At 39.3% G+C, this 13,509-nt stretch overlaps 1 protein-coding gene across 3 annotated transcripts in view; it reads left to right on the forward strand.

Annotated features, from left to right (window-relative positions):
• ADAM15 (ADAM metallopeptidase domain 15) overlaps positions 1-3,670 on the forward strand; it is a 34,206-nt gene extending 30,536 nt beyond the window's left edge. For 2 of the 3 annotated variants that reach the window (XM_067472304.1, XM_067472305.1), the window contains 3 exons: positions 1,309-1,395; positions 1,533-1,654; positions 3,511-3,670. In XM_067472304.1, coding sequence (XP_067328405.1) covers positions 1,309-1,395; positions 1,533-1,654; positions 3,511-3,562 — 261 coding nt within the window. In that variant the 3' untranslated portion in view covers positions 3,563-3,670. The remainder of the gene's footprint in view (positions 1-1,308; positions 1,396-1,532; positions 1,655-3,510) is intronic. The other variant, XM_067472306.1, reaches the window with a different exon arrangement.
• Positions 3,671-13,509: the final 9,839 nt, after the last annotated feature.

A 13,509-nucleotide genomic window follows, 5' to 3' on the forward strand; every position in this document is an offset into this window, starting at 1 on the left:
TCTCCAGAAGATCTTAGGGTCCTGGTGGGTTGATAGGCCGAGATACGTTCGGATAGGTAAGTTGGGCCAGAACCGTTTAGGGCTTTAAAGGCCAACGCCAGCACTTTGAATTGAGCCCGGTAGCAAATCGGCAGCCAGTGGAGCTGGTGCAGCAGGGGAGTGGTATGCTCCCTGCGCACCGCTCTCGTTAGTATCATGGCTGCCGCCCGTTGGACTAATTGGAGCTTCCGGGCCGTCTTCAAGGGCAACCCCACGTAGAGAGCGTTGCAGTAGTCAAGACGGGATGTAACCAGAGCGTGGACTACCGTGGCCAAGTCAGACTTCCCAAGGTACGGTCGCAGTTGGCGCACAAGTTTTAACTGTGCAAATGCTCCCCTGGTCACCGCCGAAACCTGGGGTTCCAGGCTCAGCGATGAGTCCAGGATCACACCCAAGCTGCGAACCTGCGTCTTCAGGGGGAGTGCGACCCCATACAGCACAGGCTGTAACCCTTTTGACGGGAACACTTTTGCATTGCAAATTGCAGAGAATAATAATAATAATAATAATAATAATAATAGAACTCCACCATTGAGTCATAAGGAAGAGCTGCGATTGCAATGAGAGCTTTCAATGGGGACACTTTAGCATTGCAAATTGCAGAGAATAATAATAATAATAATAATAATAATAATAATAATTGAACTCCACCATTGAGCCATAAGGAAGAGCTGTGATTGCAAGGATAACATTCGATGGGAACACTTTTGCATTGCAAATTGAAGAGAATAATAATAATAATAATAATAATAATAATAATAATAATTGAACTCCACCATTGAACCATAAGGAAGAGCACTGATTGCAACGAGAACTTTTGATGAGCATTGCAGTTTGCAGTTAATAATAATAATAATAATAATAATTGAACTCCACCATTGAACCATAAGGAAGAGCACTGATTGCAACGAGAACTTTTGATGAGCATTGCAGTTTGCAGTTAATAATAATAATAATAATAATAATTGAACTCCACCATTGAACCATAAGGAAGAGCACTGATTGCAACGAGAACTTTTGATGGGCATTGCAGTTTGCAGTTAATAATAATAATAATAATAATAATAATAATAATAATAATAATATCGTGGAGTCATGCCCCCTTCCTAAGTAGTGGTTGCTTCAGCCCTGAGTCCCCATTGAATGCAGCACTAATACTATTGAACTGGTTTGCATGCTCTGACTTTTGTGACCCTACTGACCGCTCCGTGCCCTTTGGCCTGTGTCCGGCGCGGCCCTCTCTCCCTTCTCTCTCTGTCTGTCCGCCAGGCCTCTTCCTCTTCCGTTGGGGTCCAAGAGCGGCCTGCTCCTCCCAGCCGGCCGCTGCCCGCTGACCCTTTGCCCAAAGAGGCCCAGGTAACCCTTTGGGGGGGCGTCTGGATGGTCAAGCCAATGGGTCAAGGTGGGCTTCCATGCCCTCGGTCACAGTGGCCAAAGGGAGGGACCCTCTGTCCAGCGGGATCTGGACCCTCCTTCCACCTTCTTCCCTTTAGGCCTCCGGTCCGGACAAGACCCCTCCACCCCGGAAACCGCTTCCACCGGACCCTCCTCTGCGGACGGAGCTCTGCGGCCCCTTCGCTGGACAAGAGTCCACTGCACACAGACTGCCCTCCAGGTCAGGACTCATCATCATCATCAACATCATCATCAACATCATCATCATAGTAGTAGTAGTAATAAATAATAATAATAATAATAGCCATAATAATAGTAATAATAATAATTGTAATGAATGCTTTCGTTGCCCACAAACAACTCAGTTTTCCATTGTTTCCTTGCATTTTCGGTGAATTTTCTAATATTTTCACAAACCCCGATGACATCTAGACATTTGATAATCCAACAGTGTGGTCAATGAATCATAATTGTAATGACAGTAAATGTAATAATTGCAGTGATGATGATAATAGTAGTAATAATAATGATAACTGGAATAATAATGACAATTGGAATAACAATAGTAAATATAATAATAATTGTAATGGTAATAGTAGTAATAAGGATAATTGGAATAATAGTAGTAAATATAACAATTGCAGTTATAATCATAAGTGTAATAATGATAATTAGAATAATAATGACAGTTTTAATAGTAATAGTAAATATAATAATAATGGCAGTTTTAGTAGTAGTAATGATAACTGTAGTAATGATAGTAAATATTATAATAATGGAAGTTTTAGTAGTAGTAATGATAATTGGAATAATGATAGTAAATATAATAATTGTAATAATTGTAATAATAGCAAATATAATAATATTTGCAATAATATTATAATAGTAGTCATATAATAATGATAATTGTAATAATAATAGTAAATATAATAATTACAATTATAATAGAGGTAATAATGAAAATTGTAATAACAGTAGTAGTAATATTAATAATCTACTATTATTACAATTATTATTAATATTAATACTACTACTATTATTACAATTTTCATTATTACTATTATAATTGCAATTATTATATTTACTATTAATATAAAATTGTAATAGTAGTAGTAGTAATATTAATGCTCTACTATTATTATTACAATGATTATTAATATTACTACTACTACTACTATTATTACAATTTTCATTTTTACTATTATAATTACAATTATTATATTTACTATTATATTAAAATTGTAATATTAGTAGTAGTAATATTAATAATCATTGTAATATTAATAGTAAATATTACTACTACTATTATTACAATATTCATTATTACCATTATAATTGCAATTATTATATTTACTATTAATATAAAATTGTAATAATAGTAGTAGTAGTGATATTAATAATCTACTATTATTACAATGATTATTAATATTACTACTATTATTACAATTTTCATTATTACTATTATTATAATTGCAATTATATTTACTATTATTATTACAATTATCATTATTATATGACTACTATTATAATATTATTGCAAATATTATTATTACAATTATTATATTTACTATCAGTATTACAATTATCATTATTATACGACTACTATTATAATATTATAGCAAACATTATTATATTTACTATTATTATATTTGCTATCATTATTCCAGTTATCATTACTACTACTAAAACTGCCATTATTATTTTATTTACTATTATTATTAAAACTGCCATTATTATTCCAACTATTATTATAACAATTGCAATTATAATAATAGTAGTAACAACGATAATTGTAATATATATATAGATAGTTGTTGCTGTTGTTGTCATTGGAGCAGAGGCCAACTACAAGGTGTCCAGCAACTCTTAGTGTGAGGTGACACTGGATCAACCTGCTTTCTTGATTGGCTGGTTGTCCAGGGAGGAGATGAAATTTGCAGTTGTTGCAAGGACAGCAACAACAAAATGGGCCGGTTTCCTTATGGACTATAACTTATATATGTGTGTGTGTGTATGCATATGTATATGTATATGGTATGTATATACCTATATTTCCTTTGCTTGCTTCCTTTGCAGACCGGCACCGCCTCCTCCTCCTCCTCCTCCGGCCCATTTCTTCCAGGTCTGAGGACTTTCTTGCATTGGTCAAGAAGGCGGAAAGACGCTCCATCCGTTGCCTTTGCTGGACTTTGCAGCGGTCAAGGACTGACCATGAGGATTTTGCACTGGAAAACTGGGGTGGGGGGGTGGGATTTGGAGTTTCCCTTGAGTGTGGGAATGTGTGGATTGTGCACAATTGTGCACGAGGGACAGAAAAGGCAGATCTATCTAATTCTATATATATTTGTGTGTTTACGTGTTTGTTTGTTTGTGTGCGTTGCGCTCAGAGAATATATCAGGGAGGCCCGTCTCCCCCAAAAGGCATTCTACTCTTCTTAATAAAAGCAGAGTTTTATTATTATTTTATGTATTTCTAAAGCCTTTTAAAGCTCTTCCGGGACAAAGATAGGAAGACGCAGAAGATGTCTTGAATTCCTCGATTATATAGGCAGGACACATAATAATAATTGATAATAACAATATTATATATGTGTGTGTAATAATAATAATATCATATATATATATATATATATATATATATATATATATATATATGATATTATTATTATTACTATTATCATATATATATGATATTATTATTATTACTATTATCATATATATATATTGTTGTTACTGTTGTCGTCATTGGAGCAGAGGCCAACTACGAGGTGTCCAGCAACTCTGAGCGTGAGGTAACACTGGATCAACCTGATTTCTCTATTGGCTGGTTGTCCAGGGAGGAGATGCAAAAAAACACCAAATTGCATCTCCTCCCTGGACAACCAGCCAATCAAGAAATCAGGTTGATCCACTGTTACCTCACGCTCAGAGTTGCTGGACACCTCGTAGTTGGCTTCTGCTCCAATGACAACAACAGCAACAACAATAATAATATAATCCTGGTAACCTCTTAAATTATTATTATTTTACTGACCGGAAGATGCAGAAGACGGTTTTAATTCCTCTATTATATAGGCAGGACACATAATAATAATTTATAATAACAATATTATATGTGTGTGTGTATGTATATATATATATATATATATATATATATATATATATGATATAATGATTATGATTATTATTATTATATCATATATATATATTATCATATATATATTACAAAAAACCACCAAATTGCATCTCCTCCCTGGACAACCAGCCAATCAAGAAAGCATGTTGATCCACTGTTACCTCATGCTCAGAGTTGCTGGACACCTTGTAGTTGGCTTCTGCTCCAATGACAACAACAGCAACAACAACAATAATATAATCCTGGTAACCTCTTAAATTATTATTATTTTACTGACAGGAAGATGCAGAAGACGCTTTTAATTATTCTATTATATAGGCAGGACAAATAATAAGAATTTATAATAACAATATTATATGTGTGTGTATATATATATGATATAATAATAGTAATAATAATAATTATTATTATTATTATCATATATATATTACAAAAAAACACCAAATTGCATCTCCTCCCTGGACAACCATCCAATCAAGAAATCAGGTTGATCCAGTGTTACCTCATGCTCAGAGTTGCTGGACACCTCGTAGTTGGCTTCTGCTCCAATGACGACAACAGTAACAACAATAATATAATCCTGGTAACCTCTTACATTATTATTATTTTACTGACACAAAAGCACAGTATGTCACAGCAAACATGATCTATATGCTGGATTTTGTATCACAAAATCACAAGTAGAACACTTCCCAAGCGTCTAGAACTGCGTGATGTATTATTATTATTATTATTATTATTATTATTATTATTGAATTTTGCAACAGGGTGTTATTACTTCCTTTTCCAGCAGTTGGCGCCCTTGCCTCAAAGATTGGAAAGTTGAGGATTTGGGAGAGGAAAGTGGGATAATCAAATAATAATAATAATAATAATAATAATTGGAATGATGTAATTTCGAGTTGTTATTATTATTATTGTTGTTGTTATTATTATTATTATTATTATTATTTTGCAATAGGGTGTCATCCCTCCCTTTTCCAGCAGGTGGCGACCTTGACTCACATATTGGAAAGTTGAGGATTTGGGAGAGGAAAGTGGGATAATCAATTAGTAGTAGTAGTAGTAGTAGTAGTAGTAGTAGTAATAATAATAATAATAATAGTAATAATAGTAATAATAGTAATTCGAATGATGTATTTTCGAATTATTATTATTATTATTATTATTGAATTTTGTATTTTGCAACAGGGTGTCATTCCTGCCTTTTCCAGCAGGTGGCGACCTTGACTCAAAGATTGGAAAGTTGAGGATTTGGGAGAGGAAAGGGGATAAACAAATCATCATCATCATCATATCTATGGCAGAAGGGGGTTGGACTGGATGACCTTTGAGGGTCCCTTCCAACTCTAGGATTCTACCATCACAATAATAATAATCACAATAATAATAATCACAATAATAATCAATAATAATAATAAATATAATAATACAATAATAATAATAATGCCATCACAATAATAATACCATCACAATAATAATAATCAATAATAATAATATAATAATACCATCACAATAATAATAATACCATCACAATAATAATAATAAAAATATCAATAATAATAATAATAAATATAATAATACAATAATAATAATGCCATCACAATAATAATACCATCACAATAATAATAATCAATAATAATAATATAATAATACCATCACAATAATAATACCATCACAATAATAATACCATCACAATAATAATAATAAAAATATCAATAATAATAGTAACACCATCACAATAATATCACAGTAATAACTATCAATTAGGGTAATGTCATATATCTATTGATTGATCTATCTAGCTCTCTGTATATCTATTTATGGCAGAAGGGGGTTGGACTGGATGACCTTTGAGGGTCCCTTCAAACTCTAGGATTCTACCATCACAATAATAATAATCACAATAATAATAATAATCACCCTCACAATAATAATAATCACAATAATAATCAATAATAATAATAATAATCACCCTCACAATAATAATAATCGCCATAATAATAATAATAATAATAATAATAATAACAATAATACCATCACAATAATAATAATAATACCACAATAATCACAATAATAATACATCACAATAATAACTATCACAATAATAATAAAAATATCAATAATAATAATACCATCACAATAATAATAATCACAATAATAATCAATAATAATATTAAATATAATACCATCACAATAATAATACCATCACAATAATACCATCATAATCATCATAATAATACCATCACAATAATAACTATCACAATAATAATAATAAAAATATCAATAATAATAATAATACCATCACAATTATAATAATCACAGTAATAACTATCAATTATGATGATGTCATTATCTATCTCTCTGTATATCTATTTATGGCAGAAGGGGGTTCGACTGGATGACCTTTGGAAGCCCCTTCCAACTAGGATTCTGTCTATCTACCTTTCTCTCTATCCATCTGTCTGTCTATCTATCTATCTATCTATCTATCTATCTATCCCCTTCCCCATAGGATGTGAAGCCAAAGCTGCATGGCCATCTGCCGGGAGGGATCAGATGGTGCCTTCCTTGCAACTCCTGGATCATTGGAGCTCAGTATGGCATCTGTTTGGATTAAAAGAGGGGAGTGGAAGGAGAAGAGGAGGGTTGGGGGTTCAATGGGGGGCCCTTTGGGGGACCCCCTCCAACCGGCCAATCACAGCCGTTCCCTACATGCATACACCCCCCCCCCCCCGTGGGAACAGGGCCGATCCCCGTTTCTTGCTGCGCCCTGTAATTCCACCAAATACGTGACTCACCGCCACAAACGCTGCCGCCTCTGCCTCTGATGCCGGGCCAAGGCAAACCTATGGGACGGGGTTGGCTAGATGGCCCCTAGGAGCCCCCTCCCATTAAGAAGAGGTGATCAAGCTTTCCATTCAGGGGTCCAAGGGTGGCTTTAGAGGTCGGCTGGGTGGCCATCTGTCAGGAGGGATTAGATTGTGCCCCCCACCCATACCCATTGGGCTATATGGCCTTTGGGGGTTCCTTCCAGTAAATAAGATTCTATCATCGTCATCTTTCTTCCTCTAGAAGCAGAGGCTGGAAGGCCATCTGTCGGGAGGGATTGAATGGTGCCCCCCGCCTGTTGGGCTGTATAAACAATAATACTCTCTGGTGGTAATGAGGGTGAGGATGGAGTCTCCTTCCCTGGAGGTCTATTGTGCAGAGACTGGCTGGCCATCTGTCAGGAGGGATCGAATGGTGCCCCCCCCCTGTTGGACTGAATGGACTTTTGGGGTCTTTCCAATCTGATCAGGGTGAGAGCATTGCCATGAAAGTGTGTATACACACACACACACACATGTATATGTATACATACATAGACATATGCATATGTTGCTCCCTTGGACTACATATCCCACCATCCTTGACATCACAGTGGATGGAAATCCCAATCCCCTATAATTGTGTGCCATGAAAGTGTGTATACACACACACGTGTGTGTGTGTGTGTGTGTATGTATATATATATATATATACACACACACATATACATACACACACATACATATAGTTATGTATATGTTGCTCCCTTGGACTACATATCCCACCATCCTTGACATCGAGGTGGATGGGAATCCCAATCCCCTATTATTGTGTGACATGAAAGTGTGTATCTACACACACATGTGTATATATAGATATAGATATGTATATGTTGCTCCCTTGGACTACATATCCCACCATCCTTGACATCAAGGTGGATGGGAATCCCAATCCCCTATTATTGTGTGACATGAAAGTGTGTATACACACACATGTATATGTATACATGCTTATATGTATGTATATGTTGCTCCCTTGGACTACATATCCCACCATCCTTGACATCAAGGTGGATGGGAATCCCAATCCCTTAAAAGTGCAGAGAAAAGAGATGTGGATTGAAATGCAGCTCCGTGGCTTTGGAGAAGGGTTCTCCATATTGTCAAGGATAATGGGATATGTAGTCCAATATAGGAGTGCATTTGGGGGAGGAAAGCCTTGGTCTCCAGTCAACCAGCCTTTTAACAAAACAAAACAAACAAACAATGAGGCTGGACTACAACTCCCATGCGCGCCCTTCTTCCTGATGGCCCAGGATGATGGGATTTGGAGTAGGGGGAAAAAAACAAGGAAAATATCCATAGGTTTGCATGGGAGTGGAAGGAGGGGGAGTTCTGTATTGCTTTTTTTTCTTTCTCCAAAGCCGGCTTTCAAGTCCAAATCGCCTATTATAATAATCATAATCAAAATAATAATAATAATAATCCAAATAATCCTTTTTCGTTTTTTATGAGTTGGGAGATCAAGAGAAGAAGGAGAAGAAGGGCCGTTTTGCACAAGCGCTCACTTGCCCGGGGATTGCTTGGTTTGCAAAGCCGACTTCTCCCTCTCTCTCTCTTCCTTTTATCCAAATGGGATTTGTAGTTCTCGGGGTGGGGTGGGGGGTCCTTATACCAATTTTCCATGGCTTTGTTCTAGGACGCCTGGGAGTTGTAGTTTTGCAAAGCCTTCCTTCTGTACTGCAGAATTAATTGGTTGAGTCGCGTGATTCAATGCTGTGGGAATGCTGGGAGTTGTAGTTTCTCAGGGGTGGTGGTATTTATTCCAATTTTCCGTGGCTTAGTTATAGGAGGCCTGGGAGTTGTAGTTTTGCAAAGCCTTCCTTCTGTATTGCAGAATTAATTGGTTGAGTCGCGTGATTCAATGCTGTGGGAATGCTGGGAGTTGTAGTTTCTCAGGGGTGGTGGTATTTATTCCAATTTTCCGTGGCTTAGTTATAGGAGGCCTGGGAGTTGTAGTTTTGCAAAGCCTTCCTTCTGTACTGCAGAATTAATTGGTTGAGTCGCGTGATTCAATGCTGCGGGAATGCTGGGAGTTGTAGTTTCATTCAAGTGAAGGAATGCACTTGAACGGCCATAATAATAAATAATAATAAATAAATAGTCAATAATAATAATAAATAAATAGTCAATAATAAAGCAATAATAATACATGCTATTTATTAACACTCCTCTCCTGATGGTTGTGGGATCCTGGGAGTTGTAGTTTCACTAAGAGCGCATCTACACTGGGGGAGGAATGCATTTGAACTGACATTAATAATAACTAATTAATAATAGTAATAATAATAATAATAATAATAAAGCAATAATACATGTTTTTGATTAACCCGTCTCTACTGATGGCTGTGGGATCCTGGGAGTTGTAGTTTCACTAAGGGCGCATCTACACTGAGGGAGGAATGCACTTGAACTGATAGTAATAATAACTAAATAATAATAATAATAATAATAAAGTAATAATACATGTTATTTATTAACACTCCTCTCATGATGGCTGTGGGATCCTGGGAGTTGTAGTTTCACTAAGGGCGAATTGTTGTTGTTGTTGTTCTTTTTATAACAATAACAACAACAACAACAATATATGTTATTGATTACTTGCCTTTCCTGATGGCAGTAGGATCCTGGGAGTTGTAGTTTCACAAAGGGCACATCTACACTGAGGGAGGAATGCACTTGACCTGACATTAATAATAACTATTTAATAATAGTAATAATAATAATAATAATAATACACGTTATTGATTAACCTGCCTCTCCTGATGGCGGTAGGATCCTGGAAGTTGTAGTTTCACTAAGGGTGCATCTACACTTGTCAAATGAAGGCCTCCCACTTTAACCACCAGGGCTCTCCCTGCTGTTGGATGCTGGGAGTTGTAGTTTGGCCCAGCAGCAAGGGGGCCTTGCCAGACTACAACTCCCAGGACCACATCGCCTTGAGCTCCATTCATTCTGCAATAGAGGTGCACCCATAGACCTTGGGAAACGGCAACTCCCAGGACCTCATTGTCTTGAGGTGCATTCATTCTGCAATAGGGGTGTATCCAAAGACCTAAGGAGACTACAACTCCCAGGATGCACCCAGAGGAGGGCAAAAAAGACATTGGAAAACTACAAGTCCCATGACCCCATTGCCTTGAGCTGCATTCATTCTGCAGTAGAACTGTACACGAAGACCTTGGGAGACTAACTCCCAGGATGCACCCGGAGTTGGGCGTTTTTTCAAGACCTTGGGGAAACTATAACTCCCATAAACTACCTTGGGAAACTGCAACTCCCAGGATGCACCCAGAGTTTGGTGTTTTTTTTTATTTTAAAGTCATTGGGAGACTACAACTCCCATAAAAGGCCTTGGGAAACTACAACTCTCAGGACCCCATTGCCTTGAGCTGCATTCATTCTGTAGTAGAGGTGTACTCAAAGACCTTGGGAGACTACAACTTCCAGGATGCACCCAGAGTTGGGTGTTTTCTTTAAGTCCTTGGGAAACTACAACTCCCAGAATGCAGAGTTGGGTGTTTTTTTAGATCTTGGGAAACTACAACTCCCATAAAAGGCCTTGAGATACTACAACTCCCAGGATGCACCCAGAGTTGGGTGTTTTCTTTAAGTCCTTGGGAAACTACAACTCCCAGAATGCAGAGTTGGGTGTTTTTTTTAAGATCTTGGGAAACTACAACTCCCATAAAAGACCTTGAGATACTACAACTCCCAGGATGTACCCAGAGTTGGGTGTTTTTTTATAGACCTTGAGAAACTACAACTCTTATAAAATACCTTGGGAGACTACAACTCCCATAAAAGGCCTTGGGAAACTTTTGTTGTTCATTCGTTCAGTCGTCTCCGACTCTTCGTGACCTGATTGACCAGCCCACGCCAGAGCTCCCTGTCGGCCGTCACCACCCCCAGCTCCTTCAAGGTCAGTCCAGTCCCTTCAAGGATGCCATCCATCCATCTTGCCCTTGGTCAACTACAACTTTGCCCTTGGGAAACTACAACTCCCATAAAATACCTTGGGGGACTACAACTGCCATAAAATAAATTGGGAAACTACAACTCCCATAAAATACCTTGGGAAACCGCAACTCCTACAAAAGACTTTGGGAAACTACAACTCCCATAAAACACGATGGGAAACTACAACTCCCATAATAAGACCTTGGGAAACTACAACCCCCACCAGGGGTTGTTCTCCAAGTGCATCCGTTCTGCAGAAGCCCACCCAAAAGACCTTTTTTTCTTAGAGGGGGGGGGGGAAGAGAAGAACTACAACTCCCAGTTTCTGAGTCAGTTTGCAAACCATGGGTCCCAATGCATGGGAATGAATGGAAAGTGGGGGGGGGGGGGTGGAATGGGAGCGGAAGAGTTAACCCCCCAACCCTCCCCCCTCCCCCCTCCCCTCCGGCGCCTGCCTTTCTTTCCCTTTTCCCTTCTTTCTTTCTTTCTTTCTCTCCCCCCCTTCTTTTCCTTTTTTTTTTTTGTGGTCCTGGGACGCCTGGCTGTGATTGGCCAGAAGTTGGAGTTGGGGGCGTGGCCTGGCCCTGCCTCGGCGTTCCTTTGGGAAGAAGGGGGGGGGGCGCCTCTGGCTGCTTTCCTGCCTCCAGCCCAGGAAAGAAAGGAAGGAAGAGAGAGAGAAAGAAAGAAAGAGAGAAAGGAGGGCAAGGAAGGATGCGGAGGGTTGGGGGGCCCCTGGCTGGGCGGTGGGGGTCCCTCCTCCCCCTCCTCCTGCTGCCCCCCCTTCTCTTCTTGGCCCCCCAGGGACACGCCCTCCGGCACCAGGTCTTCTGGAACTCCAGCAACCCCAGGTAAGGAAAGAAAGAAGGGAAGGAGAGAAAGAAAGAGAAGAATGAAGGAGAAGGGGGAATTGGACTTTGGGGTGCCCCAGGAAAGATTCCCCCCCAAAGAATGGAATGCTGTGGGTCCCCCTCTTAGAGAGAGAGAGAAAGATGGGGGGAGAGATGGATGGAAGGAAAGAAAGAAAGAAGGGAAGGAGAGAAAGAAAGAAAGAAAGTAAAAATGTAGGGGAGGAGGGGTTGGACTTTGGGGTACCCTAGGACAGATTTCCCTCCCCCCAAAGAATGGAGTGTTGTGGGTCCCCCCATTAGAGAGAGAGAGAGAGAGAGAGAAAGGTGGGAGGAGATGGATGGAAGGAAGGAAAGAAAGAACGAAGGGAAGGAGAGAAAGGAGAGAAAGAAAGAAAGAATGAAGGGGAAAGGGGAGAATTGGACTTTGGGGTGCTCCAGGAAAGATTTCCCCCCAAAGAATGGAGTGCTGTGGGTTCCCCCATTAGAGAGGGAGAGATGGAAAGAAGGGGGAGAGATGGATGGAAGGAAAGAAAGGAAGGAAGGAAGGAAGGAGAGAAAGAAAGAAGGGAAGGAGAGAAAGAAAGAGAAGAATGAAAGGGAGGGTCGGAAAGATCCCCCCCCCAAAAGAATGGAGTGCTGTGGGTCCCCCCATTAGAGACACAGAGAGAAAGATTGGGGGGAGAGATGGATGGAAGGAAAGAAAGAAAGAAAAAGAGAGAAAGAAAGAGGGGATTTGACTTTTGGGGTGTCCCAGGGAAGATTCCCCCCCCCCCCAAAGAAAGGAGTTCTGTGGGTCCTCCCCCATTAGATACACAGAAAGAAAGATGGGGGGAGAGATGGATGGAAGGAAAGAAAGAAAGAAGGGAAGGAAAGAAAGAAAGAGAAGAATGAAAGGGGAGGGTGGGTTGGACTTTGGGGTGCCCCAGGAAAAACTCCCCCAAAGAATGGAGTGATGTGGTCCCCCATTAGAGTGAGAGAGATGGAAAGATGGATGGATGGATGGATGGAAGGAAGGAAGGAAGGAAGGAAGGAAGGAAGGAGGGATTGGACTTTGGGGTGCCCCAGGGAAGATTCCCCTCCCCCAAAGAATTGAGTACTGTGGGTCCCCCATTAGACACACAGAGAGAAAGATGGGAGAGATGGATGGAAGGAAAGAAAGAAAGAAGGGAAGGAGAGAAAGAAAGAATGAAGGGGAGGGGGATTGGACTTTGGGGTGGCCCAGGAAAGATTTCCCTCCCCCCAAAGAATGGAGTGCTGTGGG

Source organism: Anolis sagrei, chromosome 12, assembly GCF_037176765.1.
Source record: "Anolis sagrei isolate rAnoSag1 chromosome 12, rAnoSag1.mat, whole genome shotgun sequence".
NCBI lineage: Eukaryota > Metazoa > Chordata > Lepidosauria > Squamata > Dactyloidae > Anolis > Anolis sagrei.